Consider the following 19,922-nt stretch of genomic DNA (forward strand, 5'->3'; position numbering starts at 1 on the left):
TGCAGAGCGCATGAGCATCATGGGAAATGTAGTTCCAAAACATCTGGAGTGCCAGTGTTCGCCATCACTGCTCTAGTGACACATTTAACCCTTTGATTGCCCCTGGCGTTAACCCCTTTCCTGCCAGTGTCCTTAAAGCGGAGTTTCGGGCACAAAATCTGTATTTTTTTTTTGTGCCCCTCCGCTAGCTACACATAACCTGAAAAGGAATTGGATAGTTATTTTTTTTTTTTTTGTATACTCACCTCGTAATCGAAGATCGTAAATACTCACCTCAGGGTACTTCCTCCTCCAGCGCCGAGGCTCACCCCGTCACTTCCGGCCTCGCGATGATTCCTGGGAGCTGAACGTCATCGCTCCCAGGAATCAATGCGACGGCACCGGCCCCGCACGTCACTTCCGGGCGACGCCGCATTCCCCTGCTAAACAGCTTCTGGGCATGCCCAGAAGCTGTTTAGGAATGCGGCGCCGCGCCAGAAGTGACGAGAGGGGCCGGTGCGGCGCATTCTGGGAGAAGAAGATGCGGAAGAAGACACCGAAGAGGACCGCGCCGGCTTCAGCTGCCCACAAGAGAGATGGAAACGCTGTGGAAGAAATTTTCAAAGTAAGTATTTCTTCTTGCAGGTAAGTGCGAACCGGGACAGATCAGAGGCTAGCCATTGTGGAATGTGCTAGCCCTGACTGTCCCGGGGGTATGTTCATTAAAAAATGAGATCTGTGCCCGGAACTCCGCTTTAATACAGTAATTAAGCATATTTTTAGCAATGATTACTGTAGTAATGTCACTGGTCCCCCCAAAAGTGTCAGTTAGGTGTCTGATCTGTCTGCCGCAATGCCGCTAAAAATCGCTACTTGCCGCCATTACTAGTAAAAAAAAAAAAAAAAAAATGACATAAATCTTTCTCCTAGTTTGTAGACGCGATAACTTTTGCACAAACCAATCAATATACTTTTATCGGGTTTTTTTTTTTTTTTATCAAAAATATGTAGCAGAACACAAATTTGACTAAAACGATGAAAAAATTAGATTTTTCATTTTTTATTATTGGGAATGTTATATAGCAGAAACTAAAAAAAAAAACATTTATCTTATTTTTTTTTCAGAATTTTGCTTTTTTTTTTTCTTTATAGTGCAAATAATAAAAATTGCAGAGGTGATCAAATACCACCAAAAGAAAGCTCTATTTGTGGGGAAAAAAAGGACATCAATTATCTTATAATTATTTGGGTACAGCGTGGCACGACCGCACAATTGTCAGTTAACCACTTTAGCCCCGCTCATTTTGCTGCTACTGCAGCAAAGTGGCTCGTTCCCGTCCAGCGACGTAGACCTACGTCGCTGGACTCCGCCCCTTGTGGGCGCCGCCGGAGGCTCACTCCCGCTGTTTTCAGTCACAGCGGGAGTCGGGCCAGGGGAGGAGCAGCGGCGATCGCCGCTGCTCTTACCCGATCGTCGGGGATCGAGTCTGGAGATCCGCCCGCTGTGTGTAAACACAGCGGGCGGATCTCTGAAGTGACAGGCAGGGTCAGATTGCAGGGTTCAGCATAGCTGAACATGCGATCTGTCCCTGTGTCACTCAGTCACCTCCCCCCACACACGTCAGTAAGCACCAGGCATACATTAACCCCTCCCTCTCCAATAAAATTAACCCCTTCCCTGCCAGTGTCATTTTTACAGTAACAGTGCATATTTATAGCACTGATTACTGTAGTAATGTCACTGGTACCCCCAAAAGTGTCAAAAATGTCAGTCAAGGGTCCAAACTGTCCGCCGCAATGTCGCAGTCCCGCAAAAAAAATCGCAGATCGCCGCCATTACGCGTTAAAAAAAAAAACACCAAAAATGACAGAAATCTTTCCCTTTGTTAGTAAACGCAATAACTTTTGCGCAAACCAATAAAAATACGCTTATTGTGATTTTTTTTTACCAAAAATATGTAGCAAAAAACAAATTGGCCAAAAATTAAAAAAAATTTTGATTTTTACATTTTTTTGGGGGGGAATTTCATATAAAAAAATGTAAAAAATATTATTATTTTTTCAAAATAAACGCTCTTTTTTTGTTTATAGCGCAAAAAGTAAAAATCGCACAGGTGATCAAATACCACCAAAATAAAGCTCTGTTTGTGGGAAAAAAGGACGTAAATTTCGTTTGGGTATGGCGTCGCACGACCGCGCAATTGTCAGTTAAAGTCGCACAGTGCCGAATCGCAAAAAGTGGCCTGGACGGAAGACAGCAAAATCCTCCGGTGGTAAAGTGGTTAAAGTAACGCAGTGCCGAATTGCATAAAATGGCCTGGTCATTAGGGGGGGAAATCTTTCCGGTCCAGAAGTGGTTAAAAAATGAGTTGCTAAAAAAATGAGCTGAGAGTTCAATGTATTGAATGACTTCTAGCACCTTCATAGAGAGGAGGAGACTCATGGCAGTCAGGGGACTTGTTGAACAAGGAAGGCAGTGATCACCTAGTCCAGCTTCACTCTCCCAGGGCGGAGCTTAGGAAGTACGTACTCCAATAACAGGAAAGAGAGCAGCATTCCTAAAATGAGAGGAAGTAAAGAAAACTGTAATGGATTTGGGTCACCTAACCTTTCAGTAACTTTACAAGTCCGCATTTAAATTCTAAAGGATTTTTTTCTTTTTAAACATCTCATACTTACCTGCTTTGTGTAATGGTTTTGCACAGAGCAGCCCCAATCCTCCTCCTCAGGCTCCCCCCCCCCCCAGCTGGCACTCCTGGCTTCTCCTCCCTGTTGAGTGCCCCCCTAGCAAGCTGCCTGCTAGGGAGGCACTCATGTGAGTTCATGCTGTGTTTATCCATTGACACACACAGTGCAGCTTGACCCCGCCCCCATTCCCTCCTCACATGCTGTGACTGACAGCAGCAGGTGCCAATGGCTCCTGCTGCTGCCTAGATCTCCAATGAGAAGAGAGAGAGGGTGAAAAGAGACGCTGATCTCGGGTACAGCGCTAAATCAAGATCTGGCTCAGGTAAGTATAAGGGGTGGGGGGAGGGGGTATTGTACAAAGAAGGTTTACCTTAATGTAGAGAATGCAAAACCGTCTACCTTTTAGAACCACGTTAAGTAGATGACAAACCCTAACTGGATAATAATAACAAAAATATACCTTTGCGCTACCTGCAAATCCTATATCCTAAATCAATAAACACAACGTGGGCCTGGCTCGCAGTCTCCACTCTAATTCATCCCAAAGGTGTTCTATCAGGTTGAGGTCAGGACTCTGTGCAGGCCAGTCAAGTTCCTCCACCCAAGACACAAAATCACCAGTTAATGCGCTGACCCAAATAGTCCCGTCAAGGCTGGCTGATAGTCCTTGTGGAGGAGGCTTTCCAAATACCAGGTCATTGCAGCTCTCCTAAAGATCCACTGGGTGGTGGACAAGGATATCGGTGCAAGGCATCAAAAGGAAAGAAGAGCGCACGGCCACCCAAGCATAATATTGCTTTATTGTGGGCATACAGGAAACTTGATAATTCATGCACTTGCATGATCTAAAACAATAGTGGGCGTATACAATCTATTATTCCCCTCTTCTCTCCTGGATCACCGCTTTAAGAAGTCTGGAGTTCGATTTCCTCCTCTTACAAATCCGATGGCACGATCCGTGTCCTCCTTGATAGAACTCTGGTGTGCTCAATCGAATGCTCCTGCACCCGGACCAGCTGGCACTGCGCATAGACGCCAGGGACTCCCGGAAGACAATAGGTGGTAGGGAGAGAGAGATGAAAAGACCGGTATGCAACCATGTAGGTTTGCTATGATGCCGAGTTTTAGAGGAGAGGGGAATAATAGACTGTATACGCCCACTATTGTTTTAGATCATGCGAGTGCATAAATTATCAAGTTTCCTGTATGTCCACAATAAAGCAATATTATGCTCGGGCGGCCGTGCGCTCTTCTTTCCCTTTGATTCCTTGTACAAAGTTCCTCCACCCCAAACTCGCTCATCCGTGTCTTTATGAACTACTTTTTAAAATCAGTGCAGCACCGCAAAGTCAGCGTCGCACCGATTTGAACAGTTCCATTGCAGACAATAGGGTGCGACTTGCTATGCGATTTGACCTGTCAAAACGCATGAGAACTCGCACCAATGTGAACAGAAGCTTAAAGTGGAACTACGCTGCATCTGAGCATCAAAAAACACTTTTTCATTTATTCTTTATCTTCAGAGCAAACTAACCCATCCAACCATGTCTCCATTGTTTATTTTTTTGAGAAATCACTTTGAACCCCCCCCCCCCTTTCAGCATTTCTAGCCATAGCCATCTTAAGTAAGGGCAGATGATTCATGTAGCATTCACTTCCTGGAATCCATCTGACCTTAGCTGAGACAAGCAGGCATGTAAACTCCTCTTAAAACATGGTACCCCCAATAAAGCTTCTCCTAAATATGGTATCCTGCCCCCAACTTCTCCTACAATATGGTACCCTGCTTCCAATTCCTCCTAAAATATGGTAGCCTGTCTGTCCCTAACTCCTAAAAATGGTACCCCACCCCCAGCTCATCCTAAGCAATGGTATCTTGCCCCCAGCTTCTCTACATTATACCCTGACACCAACTCCTCTGAAAATATTGTACCCCACCCCCAGCTCCTTCTGAATATGGTACCATGCCCCCAAATCCTAAAGTATGGCATCCCTAACTCTTCCTAAAACATGGTACCCTATCCCCAGCCCCTAATACAATATGGTACCCTGCCCCCAGCTCCTTCTACAATATGGTACCCAGGCCCCCCCCTACAATATGGAACCCTGCCCCCAGCTCCTTCTAAAATATAGTACCCTGTCCCCAGCCTCTTCTACAATATGGTACCCTGCCCCCAGCTCCTTCAAAATATAGTACCCGATCCCCAGCCTCTCCTACAATATGGTACCCTGCCCCAGCCCCTTCTAAAATATAGTACCCTGCCCCCAGCCTCTTCTACAATATGGTACCCAGCCCCCCCTACAATATGGTACCTTGCCCCCAGCTCCTTCTAAAATATAGTACCCTGCCCCCAGCCTCTCCTACCAGGACCGGTGCAAGGATTTTTGCCGCCCTAGGCAAAATAAAACTTGTCGCCCCCCCCATAAGCTCGGCCCACGATGTGACATCACAAAGTGATCGCTAGCGCCCCCTGCTGGATTGCGCCCTAGGCGGTTGCCTGGGTCGCTTTACTGATAGCGCCAGCCTTGTCTCCTACAATATGGTACCCTGCCCCCAGCTCCTTCAAAATATAGTACCCGACCCTCAGCCTCTCCTACAATATGGTACCCTGCCCCCAGCTCCTTCTAAAATATAGTACCCTGCCCCCAGCCTCTTTTACAATATGGTACCCTGCCCCCAGCTCCTTCTAAAATATAGTACCTGACCCTCAGCCTCTCCTACAATATGGTACCCTGGCCCCAGCTCCTTCAAAAATATGGTACCCCGCCCCCAGCAACTCTTACAATATGGTACTCTTTCCCTGGCCCCTCTTGGAACATGCTACAATATGGTACCCTGCCCCCCAGTCCCTTTTACAATATAGTACCCTGCCCCCAGCCTCTCCTACAATATGGTATCATGTCCCAGCTCCTCCTGGATATGGTACCCTTCCCCCAACTCCTGTAAAAATATAATCGCCGGCCCCCAACTCCTATAATTTGGTACCCCCATCTCCAAGTCTTCCTAAAACATTGTACCCTGCCCCCAGCCCCTCTTTTAATATGGGACCCTCTCCCCAACTCTTCCTAAAATGTAGTACCCTGCCACCAGCCCCTTGTACAAAATGGTACCCTGCCCCCCAGCTCCTCCTAAAATATGGTTCCCCATCACCAGCATCTCCTACAATTCTGGGCATCTTTTTACCCATGAAATACATAGACACTTACCAATAAGAGGTCCAAGCCAATAGACAACAATATACTGCAGGTAGCTGTGACCATGGCACAAGAAGACAACTGCAAAGGCCAACACAGGGTTGAAGATGGCTCCGGTCAGTGGTCCACCTTAAAGGCCATAAAACATACCAGGAATTAGTACAGATTTACAGCAAAAAACAATAGGCCAATTAAGGTAAAATTACCATGAGAATATCAGGATGTTGTGATTCATTCCATGCTGTCATGTATTCAGGAATTGATGTCAGAACTTGTTCTGAAAACTCTGAAGCCAGAAGATTAAAATGACAGCTGACCCCCCATGTGACCACCTGACAGAGCAGTGATGTGGAGGTTGTCAGGAGGAACCATAGAGTGCTAAGGAGGACACGGGAGATGGACACTCCCAGAGGTTTTTGCTTCTATAGAATCTTCACCTGGCCATTCCTCTTCAATGCAGCGTTATTCTGCAGGACGAGTGTTGAGTATTTCCTTTTTTGTAGCAGGTACTTATATTTGCGTACCCAGGTTACACAGCTCAGAAGATTGAGGACAGGCAGGTAAGTTTGTTTCATTGCAGAAGAGACACCGCCTGTCCCTTCTACACGGCCTGTCCCTTCTCTTCTACACGGCCTGTCCCTTCTCTTCTACACGGCCTGTCCCTTCTCTTCTACACGGCCTGTCCCTTCTCTTCTACACGGTCTGTCCCTTCTCTTCTACACGGCCTGTCCCTTCTCTTCTACACGGCCTGTCCCTTCTCTTCTACACGGCCTTTCCCTTCTCTTCTACACGGCCTGTCTCTTCTCTTCTACACGGTCTGTCCCTTCTCTTCTACACGGTCTGTCCCTTCTCTTCTACACGGCCTGTCCCTTCTACACGGCCTGTCCCTTCTACACGGCCTGTCCCTTCTCTTCTACACGGCCTGTCCCTTCTCTTCTACACGGCCTGTCCCTTCTCTTCTACACGGCCTGTCCCTTCTCTTCTACACGGTCTGTCCCTTCTCTTCTACACGGTCTGTCCCTTCTCTTCTACACGGCCTTTCCCTTCTCTTCTACACGGCCTGTCTCTTCTCTTCTACACGGTCTGTCCCTTCTCTTTTACACGGTCTGTCCCTTCTCTTCTACACGGTCTGTCCCTTCTCTTCTACACGGTCTGTCCCTTCTCTTCTACACGGCCTGTCCCTTCTACACGGCCTGTCCCTTCTCTTCTACACGGCCTGTCCCTTCTCTTCTACACGGCCTGTCCCTTCTCTTCTACACGGCCTGTCCCTTCTCTTCTACACGGCCTGTCCCTTCTCTTCTACACGGTCTGTCCCTTCTCTTCTACACGGTCTGTCCCTTCTCTTCTACACGGTCTGTCCCTTCTCTTCTACATGGCCTGTCCCTTCTACACGGCCTGTCCCTTCTCTTCTACACGGCCTGTCCCTTCTCTTCTACACGGCCTGTCCCTTCTCTTCTACACGGCCTGTCCCTTCTACACGGCCTGTCCCTTCTCTTCTACACGGCCTGTCCCTTCTCTTCTACACGGCCTGTCCCTTCTCTTCTACACGGCCTGTCCCTTCTACACGGCCTGTCCCTTCTCTTCTACACGGTCTGTCCCTTCTCTTCTACACGGTCTGTCCCTTCTCTTCTACATGGCCTGTCCCTTCTACACGGCCTGTCCCTTCTCTTCTACACGGCCTGTCCCTTCTCTTCTACACGGCCTGTCCCTTCTACACGGCCTGTCCCTTCTACACGGTCTGTCCCTTCTCTTCTACACGGCCTTTCCCTTCTCTTCTACATGGCCTGTCTCTTCTCTTCTACACGGCCTGTCCCTTCTCTTCTACACGGCCTGTCCCTTCTCCTCTACACGGTCTGTCCCTTCTCTTCTACACGGCCTGTCCCTTCTCTTCAACATGGCCTGTCCCTTCTCTTCTACACGGCCTGTCCCTTCTCTTCTACACGGCCTGTCCCTTCTACACGGCCTGTCCCTTCTACACGGCCTGTCCCTTCTACACGGCCTGTCCCTTCTACACGGCCTGTCCCTTCTCTTCTACACGGCCTGTCCCTTCTACACGGCCTGTCCCTTCTCTTCTACATGGCCTGTCACTTCTACACGGCCTGTCCCTTCTCTTCTACACGGCCTGTCCCTTCTCTTCTACACGGCCTGTCCCTTCTACACGGCCTGTCCCTTCTACACGGCCTGTCCCTTCTCTTCTACACGGCCTGTCCCTTCTACACGGCCTGTCCCTTTTCTTCTACACGGCCTGTCCCTTCTCTTCTACACGGCCTGTCCCTTCTACATGGCCTGTCCCTTCTCTTCTACACGGCCTGTCCCTTCTCTTCTACACGGCCTGTCCCTTCTACACGGCCTGTCCCTTCTACACGGCCTGTCCCTTCTACACGGCCTGTCCCTTCTCTTCTACACGGTCTGTCCCTTCTCTTCTACACGGTCTGTCCCTTCTCTTCTACATGGCCTGTCCCTTCTACACGGCCTGTCCCTTCTACACGGCCTGTCCCTTCTCTTCTACACGGTCTGTCCCTTCTCTTCTACACGGTCTGTCCCTTCTCTTCTACATGGCCTGTCCCTTCTACACGGCCTGTCCCTTCTCTTCTACACGGCCTGTCCCTTCTCTTCTACACGGCCTGTCCCTTCTACACGGCCTGTCCCTTCTACACGGCCTGTCCCTTCTCTTCTACACGGCCTGTCCCTTCTCTTCTACACGGCCTGTCCCTTCTCTTCTACACGGCCTGTCCCTTCTCTTCTACACGGCCTGTCCCTTCTCTTCTACACGGTCTGTCCCTTCTCTTCTACACGGCCTGTCCCTTCTACACGGCCTGTCCCTTCTCTTCTACACGGCCTTTCCCTTCTCTTCTACACGGCCTGTCTCTTCTCTTCTACACGGTCTGTCCCTTCTCTTCTACACGGTCTGTCCCTTCTCTTCTACACGGTCTGTCCCTTCTCTTCTACACGGCCTGTCCCTTCTACACGGCCTGTCCCTTCTACACGGCCTGTCCCTTCTCTTCTACACGGCCTGTCCCTTCTCTTCTACACGGCCTGTCCCTTCTCTTCTACACGGCCTGTCCCTTCTCTTCTACACGGCCTGTCCCTTCTCTTCTACACGGCCTGTCCCTTCTCTTCTACACGGCCTGTCCCTTCTCTTCTACACGGTCTGTCCCTTCTCTTCTACACGGCCTTTCCCTTCTCTTCTACACGGCCTGTCTCTTCTCTTCTACACGGTCTGTCCCTTCTCTTTTACACGGTCTGTCCCTTCTCTTCTACACGGTCTGTCCCTTCTCTTCTACACGGTCTGTCCCTTCTCTTCTACACGGCCTGTCCCTTCTACACGGCCTGTCCCTTCTCTTCTACACGGCCTGTCCCTTCTCTTCTACACGGCCTGTCCCTTCTCTTCTACACGGCCTGTCCCTTCTCTTCTACACGGTCTGTCCCTTCTCTTCTACACGGTCTGTCCCTTCTCTTCTACACGGTCTGTCCCTTCTCTTCTACATGGCCTGTCCCTTCTACACGGCCTGTCCCTTCTCTTCTACACGGCCTGTCCCTTCTCTTCTACACGGCCTGTCCCTTCTCTTCTACACGGCCTGTCCCTTCTCTTCTACACGGCCTGTCCCTTCTCTTCTACACGGCCTGTCCCTTCTCTTCTACACGGCCTGTCCCTTCTCTTCTACACGGCCTGTCCCTTCTACACGGCCTGTCCCTTCTACACGGCCTGTCCCTTCTCTTCTACACGGTCTGTCCCTTCTCTTCTACACGGTCTGTCCCTTCTCTTCTACATGGCCTGTCCCTTCTACACGGCCTGTCCCTTCTCTTCTACACGGCCTGTCCCTTCTCTTCTACACGGCCTGTCCCTTCTACACGGCCTGTCCCTTCTACACGGTCTGTCCCTTCTCTTCTACACGGCCTTTCCCTTCTCTTCTACACGGCCTGTCTCTTCTCTTCTACACGGCCTGTCCCTTCTCTTCTACACGGCCTGTCCCTTCTCCTCTACACGGTCTGTCCCTTCTCTTCTACACGGCCTGTCCCTTCTCTTCAACATGGCCTGTCCCTTCTCTTCTACACGGCCTGTCCCTTCTCTTCTACACCCTTCTCTTCTTTTTTTGCATTTTAGGCCAATTTGTTTTCTGCTACATATTTTTGGTAAAAAAAAATTGCAATAAGCGTATTTTGATTGGTTTGCGCAAAAGTTATCGCGTCTACAAACTACGGAAAAGATTTATGTCATTTTTATTGTTTTTTTTTTTTTTTTACTAGTAATGGCGGCGATCTGCGATTTTTAGCGGGACTGCGACATTGCGGCGGACAGATCGGACCTCTAACTGACATTTTTGATACTTTTGGGGGGGACCAGTCACATTACTACAGTAATCAGTGCTAAAAATATGCATTGTTACTGTAAAAATGACACTGTCAGTGAAGGGGTTAACACTATGGGTGATCAAGGGGTTAAATGTGTACCTAGGGGAGTGTTTCTAACTGTGGGGGGGGCGTGGCTTGTGGAATGACCATAGGGACCTGATGATCGGGGGTGGGAGCGCGCCGGCGGCGGTGCGCGCTTGCCCCCTGGTTGCCTCTAAGCCTGGGAGTTTGCCTGGGAGAGCCACACTGCCGCAGTAAATAGGCAGCGTGTGGTCGGCAACCGGTTAATGACCAGGCCATTTTTTTGCGACACGGCACTGCGTTACTTTAACTGACATATGCACGGTCATGCGACGCTGTACCAAAATAACATTGATGTCTTTTTTTCCCCACAAATAGAGCTTTCTTTTGGTGTTATTTGATCACCTCTGCAGTTTTTTTTTTTGTGCTGTAAACAAAAAAAGAGCGACAATTTTGACAAAGAAAAAAATATCTTTTACATTTTGCTATAAAATATATCCAATAAAAAAAATTTAAAAATCGAATTTCTTCATAAATTTAGGCCAGTTTGTATTCTGCTACATATTTGTGGTCCAAAAAAATCCCAATAGGTGTATATTGATTGGTTTGCGCAAAAGTTATCATGTCTACAAATTATGGGATATTTTTATGGAATTTTTTTTTTTTTTACTAGTAATGGTGACGATCAGCGACTTATAGCAGGACTGCAACATTGCAGTCAAATCAGACCTGAAGTCACACTTTTGACACTTTTTTGGGCACCAATGACAGTGATCAGTGCTAAAAAAAATGCACTGTCACTGTACTAATGACACTAGCAGGGAAGGGGTTGACATAAGGGACGATGAAAGGGTTAAATGTGTCCCTAGGGAGTGCTTGCTAACTGTGTGAGGGAGGCCCTTGTTCTCTAGGAAGACAGAAATCCGTGTTCCTGCTTAGCAGAAACACAGGATCTCTATCTTCCCTTGTCACAGAACGGTGATCTGCCTTATTTACATAGGCAGACTACTGTTCTGCCCCTCTCAGGAATGATCGATGGGACCGATGATTGGCTCCTGCTGTGTCCAATCACAGCGGGAGCGGGTCAGCAGCGGCGCACGTGATTCTGCGCACAGGAGCCGCCGCCCTGCAGTAAATGTATGTGAGGCGGTTGGCCAGGGGTTCAAGGCGAAAGGTCGTTACCAGACCATTCATTTTAGACAACTATCTTCGCATAAGATTTTATGTGCATTTGTATTTCAGGCATGTGATTCACCTGCCGACATCTAAAAGCCCTGAGGCTGCCGGGCACCACCATCTTGGAGGGTATGTTGGCTGCCCGAGCAAGCTCAGAGCTGTCACTTGAATGGCACCATATAGCATTCTCCTTCACTCCGCCCCCTGCAGCTACGTAAAAGATTATTAGGAAGGGGAGGGGCAGAGGAGCTAGGCCAGCACAGACAGTAAGTTGACACTCCCAGTAGAGGAAAGGGCTATGACAAGGAGGTAAGGTAGATCTACGCCGCTGGACTCCTCCCCTTGTGGGTGGCGCGCGCGCCGCCGGAGGCTCGTTCCCACTGTATTCAGTCACAGCGGGAGTCGGGCCAGGAGAGGAGAGGAGAGGCGGTGATCACCGCTGCTCTTCCCCGATCATCGGGGATCGAGTGAGGAGATCCGCCCACTTGTGTAAACAAAGCGGGCGGATATCCTAAGTGACAGGCAGGGTCAGATTGCAGGGTTCAGCATAGCTGAACATGCAATCTGTCCCTGTGTCACCCAGTCCCCTCCCCCCACACACGTCAGTAAGCACCAGGCATACATTAACCCCTTGATCACCAATAAAAGTTAACCCCTTCCCTGCCAGTGTCATTTTTACAGTAACAGTGCATATGTATAGCACTGATTACTGTAGTAATGTCACTGGTACCCCCAAAAGTGTCATAAATGTCAGTCAAGGGTCCGATCTGTCCGCCGTAATGTCGCAGTCCCGCAAAAAAAAAAACATTACTAGTTAAAAAAAAAAAAACAATAAAAATGACATAAATTTCCAGTAGTTAGTAGCTGTGATAACTTTTGCGCAAACCGATCAAAATACGCTTATTTCGATTTTTTTTACTAAAAATATGTAGCAGAAAACAAATTGGCCTAAAATGTTAAAAAGTTTTGATTTTTACATTTTTTGGGGGGGGGAATTTCATATAAAAAAATGTGAAAAATTGTTATTTTTTCAAAATTGTCGCTTTTTTTTATTAATATCGCAAAAAAAGCGCAGAGGTGATCAAATACCACCAAAAGAAAGCTCTGTTTGTGGGAAAAAAAGGACATAAATTTTGTTTGGGTGTGGCGTTGCATTACCGTGCAATTGTCAGTTAAAGTCGCACAGCGCCGAATCACAAAAAGTGGCCTGGACGTAAAGCAGGAAAATCCTCCGGTCCTAAAGTGGTTAAAAATGACCTTTCCTTTTCAATCTGCAGCCGTTGTAATTTTCTGAAAATGCAATGCACTATGGCCGCCTGGAGCTGTTCTGTACATAGAATGTATACTGACCACACCCCCAGAAACATAATTTCCTTGTGTGATTGGCTCACCAATTTTCCAAGAAGTCTGCACTAAGATACAAGTCAGATTTCTGGAATCCCCTGCAACAAAAATATCATTTTTGGTGAGATACTCCCAATAGGAACACATCTAAAGGGGTGCAGGCCCAGCAGATTTCCTAATTAGAGCCCTGCAGCTTCCACAGCTGATAGATAATTATGAAACCACTCCCATTAGACTCACTCAGCACAGAGGTACAAACAATGATTTCTTCAGAACAAAAGATAGGAATCTGCAACAAAGTTTGGTAAAATCCTTGCAATGTACAGAGATCACCCAGAGGGGATTTTTTTTTTCTCAACAAAAGTGGAGCAATGCTTTAACCTCTTGCCGACTACCCACCGTAGTATTACTGTGGCAGGGCAGCTTGGCTGCGCAAAATCGCACAGTACTACGTGATTTCGTGCAAGAGGTTTAGACACAGTGGGAGGTGGACCGTGGGAGGGCAGCGGCGGTTGCCGTTGCCCTCCCGCGGTCATCAGGGAAACTGACTGAAGACCCCCGTCACTTATTTAAACAAAGCAGGTGGGTCTTCTGTCATACAGGCAGGAAGAGATCTGCAGTTTCAGCTAAACTACAACCCCGATCTCTCTGTGCCTGCCACAGAACCCCCCCCCCCCCACACACACACACACACACACACACACACAGTGAGCAAGCACATTAGGTATACATTTAACCCTTTGATCACCCCCAGTATTAACCCCTTCCCTGCCAGTGTCATTTATACAGTAAAAGTGCATAATATTTAGCACCGATCACTGTATTTATGTCACTGGTCGCCAAAAGGTGTCATAAATGTCAGTTAGGAGTCCGATCTGTCTGCCACAATGTCGCAGTCCCGCTAAAAAAAACGCTGATTGTGGCCATTACTAATAATAAATAAATAATAAACAGGCAAAAAATTTGGGGGAGCATACCCATGTATTTCCAAAGCTGCTGCAGCTATGAACCAAAAGACATGTATATTAAAAAAGAATAGCGCGCAAATGCAAAAGAAATTACTACCAAATCTGAAGAGAGTCCATAAATAAAAATGGGGGTTTAGTCCCACCATATGGCCATATCGTGCTCAAGCCCACTACTGCGTCAAAGTACCCCATTATCAGTGGGTCCTACACTATCCATGAAAAAGAGATGAATCCAGTCTTTCTAACCCTTGGAGATAACACTCCTTGCTGGGGAAGATGTGCAAATGCACTACAGGGGACTCCTCCCATATCCACTCGATGGTGGACACTGATTGAGTACAGGTGTGTGTGGGGGGTACTTTGACGCAATGGGGGTACTTTGACGCAGTAGTGGGCTTGAGCACGATATGGCCATATGGTGGGACCAAACCCCCATTTTTATTTATGGACTCTCTTCAGATTTGGTAGTAATTTCTTTTGCATTTGCGCGCTATTCTTTTTTAATATACATGTCTTTTGGTTCATAGCTGCAGCAGCTTTGGAAATACATGGGTATGCTCCCCCAAATTTTTTGCCTGTTTATTATGTATTCGGTCTGACCAGACTATCGAGGTTGAGCAACCCTCCCCACCCCCCACACACACCTGTACTCAATCAGTGTCCACCATCGAGTGGATATAGGAGGAGTCCCCTGTAGTGCATTTGCACATCTTCCCCAGCAAGGAGTATTATCTCCAAGGGTTAGAAGGGCTGGATTCATCTCTTTTTCATGGATAGTGTAGGACCCACTGATAATGGGGTACTTTGACGCAGTAGTGGGCTTGAGCACGATATGGCCATATGGTGGGACCAAACCCCCATTTTTATTTATGGACTCTCTTCAGATTTGGTAGTAATTTCTTTTGCATTTGCGCGCTATTCTTTTTTAATAATAAATAAATAAAGTCCAAAAATCTATCCCGTAGTTTGTAAACAAGATAACTTTTGTGCAAACCAATTAAAATATGCTTTTTATTTGGGGGGGGGGGTTACCAAAAATATGTAGCAGAATACAGATTGGCCTAAGCTACTAAAAAAATTAAATTGAACATTTTTTTTTATTGGGAATGTTTTATAGCAGGAAGTAAAAAAATATGGCGTTTTTTTTTTTCAGAATTGTCGCTCTTTTTATGTTTATAGGTCAAAATCTAAAAACCACAGAGGTGATCAAATACCACCAAAAGAAAGCTCTATTTGTGGGGGAAAAAGGACATCAATTTTATTTGGGTACAGCGTCACACGACTGCGCAATTTTCTGTTAAAGTAACGCAGTGCCGAATTGCAAAAAATGTCCTTCAGGGGCTGAAGTGGTTAAATCTGATTAAAACGGTATCTCTTCTAACAGCCAAGTAATTGCACATGGACCTTGGACTTTGTTCTGATCACCAAGCTTTGGATTCTTTTGCTTAATATTATTAATTAAACCGTGTTTCTTATTTCAGCCAGATGGGAACATGAAAGAAATCTGCATCCGTAAAAGCATGAATTCAGCAACAAAATGCTGCTAGAAAAAAATAAAAAATCATGAAACATCAGCAAATGGAAGAAGAGCATAACCGTACAAAGTAGAATCTTGTGTAACCTTTGTGCTCCGTTCTTCTAAGCCTTCAGATAATTTCTTGCAAATTACTCAGTTCTAATAATAACCTCACATTGAAGTGTATCTGTACCTGAAAAGTATCCAACGCAGTCCTGGTTGGAAAAGGATTTGAACATGAAAATTCCACATTTAACCTGATGTTCACTTTTTTGTTTTATTTTGTTATTTTGGAGGGTTTTATGATAGAGAGGTGAAGAAGAATCAGCAAGTTTGTTGGGTTTTATTATTGTCTGCATGCCCACTTGGTGATTTCCCTTTACTGTTTCATGATATTATACTCACCAAAAATACTCTCAAGGGGTGTTGCTAACCACCAGGGGGCAGGTTCTTGACACCCTGGGCTCACAGGAAGTGACTTGAATGACGATATTTGTCATTCAACAAGGAAAAGGACGGGTGCTGAATGACCGCATCGGTGAGTGTGCGGAGGACATTGCCATTGATTGGGTTGGAATCATGGGAAATATTGGAATAAGTTAAACAGGAATTGCTCTTTAAATGTAATTATACCAAACTCACAAAATTCAAATTATCTTTATGTTGGAAATGCAGAAAACCGAAGATACCTTCTGCAAAAACTCTATTTCAAAATGATCATCCTGAGATGCAGATAGCTGAATCGGCATCTTTTCCAGAGTAGTCAACCTTGGCTGCCCTGTCCCTCTTGCCTCCCAATTGGCTAGATTGGTTTGGGAAGTGAGAAAAGCTGGAACCTTGCTCAAATTTCACAGGAAAAGTCAAGATTTGCATAAAGCTTGTAGTAGTTAGTCACTTTCAACTAGAACTGAAGACATTGAAGACAAAGCTTTTCCAAACCACTTCTTAAGTTCTTCAGTCAAGGCAGAAAAGTTGGTATCGTGGGAAATATTGGAATAAGTAAAACTGGAATTGCTCTTTAAATGTAATTATAACAAACCCACATAATTCAAATTATCTTTATGTTGGAAATGATAACCTGAAGATACCTTCTGCGCAAATTGTATTTCAAAATGATCAGTAGATCCTGAGATGCAGATAGCTATATCAGCATATTTTCCAGAGTAGTCAACCTTGGCCGCCCTGTCCTTCTTGCCTCCCAACTGGCTAGATTGGTTTGGGAAGTGAGAAAAGCTGGAACCTTGCTCAACTTTCATAGGAAAAGTCAAGATTTGCATATAGCTTGCATAGCTTATCCAAACCACTTCTTAAGTTTTTCAGTCAAGGCAGATGGAGATATTGGAATAAGTAAAACAGGAATTGCTCTTTAAATGTAATTATAACAAACCCACGTAGTAATTCACTTTATGTTGGAAATGCAGAAAACCGAAGATACCTTCTGCAAAAACTATTTAAAAATAATCAGTAGATCCTGAGATGCAGATAGCTGAATCGGCATCTTTTCCATAATAGTCAACCTTGGCTGCCCTGTCCCTCTTGCCTACAAATTGGCTAGATTGGTTTGGGAAGTGAGAAAAGCTGCAACCTTGCTCAACTTTCATAGGAAAAGTCAAGATTTGCATATAGCTTGTAGAAGTTAGTCACTTTCAACTAGAACTGAAGACATTGAAGACAAAGCTTATCGAAACCACTTCTTAAGTTCTTCAGTCAAGGCAGATGCTGACCACCCATGCCCAGGATGGGAGGTGTGAAAGTTGTAGAACAGCCCTGTTCTAGTTACATAGTCCCTTGGTGTTAGGAAGTCTGCATAGGTGTTAATGCTTCCATTAACATGAATGAATGAATGAAGGTATGAAGACCTGACTAGACCAAAGTCTCCCCCCCCCCCCCCCCCCCCTTCCCCGGCAACTGTCTTACAGGGGACTTCAGGAGGACCATATCAAGACAGGTTCAGATCAGGTAGTTATATGCAAATATATACTCAATGATTTAATAAAATCCATCTCCATTTTTTTTTTATATATTCGCATTGAGTTCAGATCAAAGGCAACCTATCAGCCACCTGCTTTACATTAATGATATAGTCTACCGTTGCACCCACAATAATAAAATAAAAATGTGGATTTATTATATTTTTTAATTGAAGCATGTAAAGTAGTGCAGCTGCAGTCCATGCATGGCAGATGCATTGCACAGGTTCTTGCATTGCTTTTTACCAACCCAGGTCCATAATGAGGTTCGAACTTCCGAGTTTGGAGTTGGAAGAAGTAAACAATGGACTACAATGGTGGTGGGTTCCTGGAAAGAGGGCACATGCAGGGGCACTGTATTCTGGACAGAGGCCCCACTCCACCATACCCTAAAGCAGTCAGTATTTACCAAGGGTTCCAATAGAGTAAAAAAAATCTATTGAATTACAGTGCAGTACTACAGAACATGTAAAAGCCTCTCGTATGTTCAATAAACCCCACCCACCAGCCTCTTCCTTACCTGCAAAGGCAATTCCAGTGATGGTCAGAGCCACCATATGAGGTTGCAGAGGGGCACTAACCCTGGGAAGGGGGTGCAGAATCAGGAAGAGGCTCATAGCACAGGTCATCTCCACCAAGGCCCCAGACATAGGAGATACTTGCAGGGGGCTCTCACAGTCCTTGTCCAGCTGGTGCAGAGGTGACAGTCTCAGTGACCAGAGGTGGGGCATGAGCACCCAAGAAAGTCCAACACCTGCAAACTGTGCCATCACCTTCAGAACAGTTTGTGACCCCTGCGCCAGGCCCCGCAGCCACTGATCCAAACTGCCACAGGGATTACAGGAGGCACCTTGGAAGGTCAGGCAGTGCAGCACAGTCAACAGGTAGATGAGAACCAGTACCAGCCAGAGCTCTATGTCTGCCCTAGTGCAGAGCAGATTCACCTCCAGGGTACAGCAGCACAGCTGCACAGTGGACACCACTTCCAAAGCCAGCTCTAGCCCCAGACCTGCGGGCACATTCCTGTGGCATGCCCAGCGAAGCAACTCGCATAGCAGCACTGTGCAGGCAACCAGGGCGGCAGAGCCCAACAGGAGCTCCAGAACATCCATCTGTTGGGTGCTTAAGCACAGTTCACGCTACCCCGGTTCTCACAATCAGTTCTGAGGCACAGTTCCCACTACCCTTGTTCTTCTGCTGAGTTCTGGGTCAGAGTCCACCCTACTCCTGTTCCTCTTTTGGGGTACAATCCACACTACCACTGTTCTGCTGGATTCAGGGGCACAGTCCACAACACTACCTCTGTTCTTCTGCTTGGTTCTGGAGCACAGTCCATACTACACCTGTTTCTCTGCTGAGTTCAGGATCACAGTCCACACCAACCCTGTTCTTCTGTTGGGTTCAAGGGGACAGTCCACACTACCCCTGTTCTTCTGATGGGCTCTGGGGCACAGTCCACACTACCCCTGTTCCTCTGTTGGGCTCTGGGGCACAGTCCACACTACCCCTGTTCCTCTGTTGGGCTCTGGGGCACAGTCCACACTACCCCTGTTCCTCTGTTGGGCTCTGGGGCACAGTCCACACTACCCCTGTTCCTCTGTTGGGCTCTGGGGCACAGTCCACACTACCCCTGTTCTTCTGCTGGGCTCTGGGGCACAGTCCACACTACCCCTGTTCTTCTGTTGGGCTCTAGGGCACAGTCCACACTACCCCTGTTCCTCTGTTGGGCTCTGGGGCACAGTCCACACTACCCCTGTTCTTCTGTTGGGCTCTAGGGCACAGTCCACACTACCCCTGTTCCTCTGTTGGGCTCTGGGGCACAGTCCACACTACCCCTGTTCTTCTGTTGGGCTCTGGGGCACAGTCCACACTACCCCTGTTCTTCTGTTGGGCTCTAGGGCACAGTCCACACTACCCCTGTTCTTCTGTTGGGCTCTAGGGCACAGTCCACACTACCCCTGTTCCTCTGCTGGATTAAGGGGTACAATTCACACTAACACTGTTCTTCTGCTGAGTTGTGGGTCACAGTCCACACTACCCCTGTTCTTCTATTGGGTTCTGGGGCACAGTCCACACTTTGTTTGTTCTTTTGCTGAATTCTGGGACACAGTCTCCACTTCCCCTGTTATACTGCTGGATTCTTGGGCACAGTCCACACTACCCCTGTTCCTCTGCTGGATTAAAGGGTACAATCCACACTAACACTGTTCTTCTGCTGAGTTTTGGGTCACAGTCCACACTACCCCTGTTCTTCTATTGGGTTCTAGGGCATAGTCCACACTTTCTTTGATCTTTTTCTGAGTTCTGGGACACAGTCTCCACTTCCCCTGTTATACTGCTGGATTCTTGGGCACAGTCCACACTACCCCTGTTCCTTTGCTGGGTCTGGGGCACAGTTCCCACTGCACCTGTTGCTGTGCTCGATGCAGAAGCCCAGTCCCAACTACCCTTGTTCCTTTTCTCGGTTCTGGGTCACACTCCGCACTAGAGCTGTCCTCTGCTGGGTGTTTGGGCACAGTCCACACTACCCCTGTTCCTCTGCTGGGTGCTCAGTGCACAGTCCCCACTCCCCTTGTTCCTCCACTGGGTCCTGGGGCATAGTTTTCAACCTATTTACTCCATGAGCAACATCTGTCGTATTCCTGCACTTCAGCTGTGTGTGGACAAGTCTCCTTCACTCTACTACAAACTTCTTACAGCTCAGGTCATAGT

General features: G+C 47.2%; 1 protein-coding gene across 1 annotated transcript; it reads right to left on the bottom strand.

Annotated features, from left to right (window-relative positions):
* Positions 1-2,450: 2,450 nt before the first annotated feature.
* LOC309545882 (aquaporin-11-like) lies at positions 2,451-18,448 on the bottom strand. Its single transcript, XM_082245297.1, has 3 exons — positions 17,731-18,448; positions 5,875-5,991; positions 2,451-2,537 (listed from the first exon to the last, which is right to left on the bottom strand). Exons 1-3 carry the CDS (start codon positions 18,320-18,322, stop codon positions 2,464-2,466), a joined length of 783 nt encoding a protein of 260 aa, XP_082101423.1. The 5' UTR covers positions 18,323-18,448; the 3' UTR covers positions 2,451-2,463.
* Between the last annotated feature and the right edge of the window lie 1,474 nt (positions 18,449-19,922).

Source organism: Pelophylax lessonae (assembly GCF_965119305.1).
Source record: "Pelophylax lessonae genome assembly, chromosome: 2".
Classification (NCBI taxonomy): Eukaryota; Metazoa; Chordata; class Amphibia; order Anura; family Ranidae; genus Pelophylax; species Pelophylax lessonae.

Coding starts and splice junctions, on each gene's coding strand:
- LOC309545882 (XM_082245297.1), bottom strand. CDS start 18,322: ATGGATGTTCTGGAGCTCCTGTTGGGCTCTGCCGCCCTGGTTGCCTGC. Junction 5,992..17,730: donor CACTGGAATTGCCTTTGCAG/GTAAGGAAGAGG, acceptor ATGGCCTTTAAG/GTGGACCACTGACCGGAGCC. Junction 2,538..5,874: donor TTGGCTTGGACCTCTTATTG/GTAAGTGTCTAT, acceptor CTCTCATTTTAG/GAATGCTGCTCTCTTTCCTG.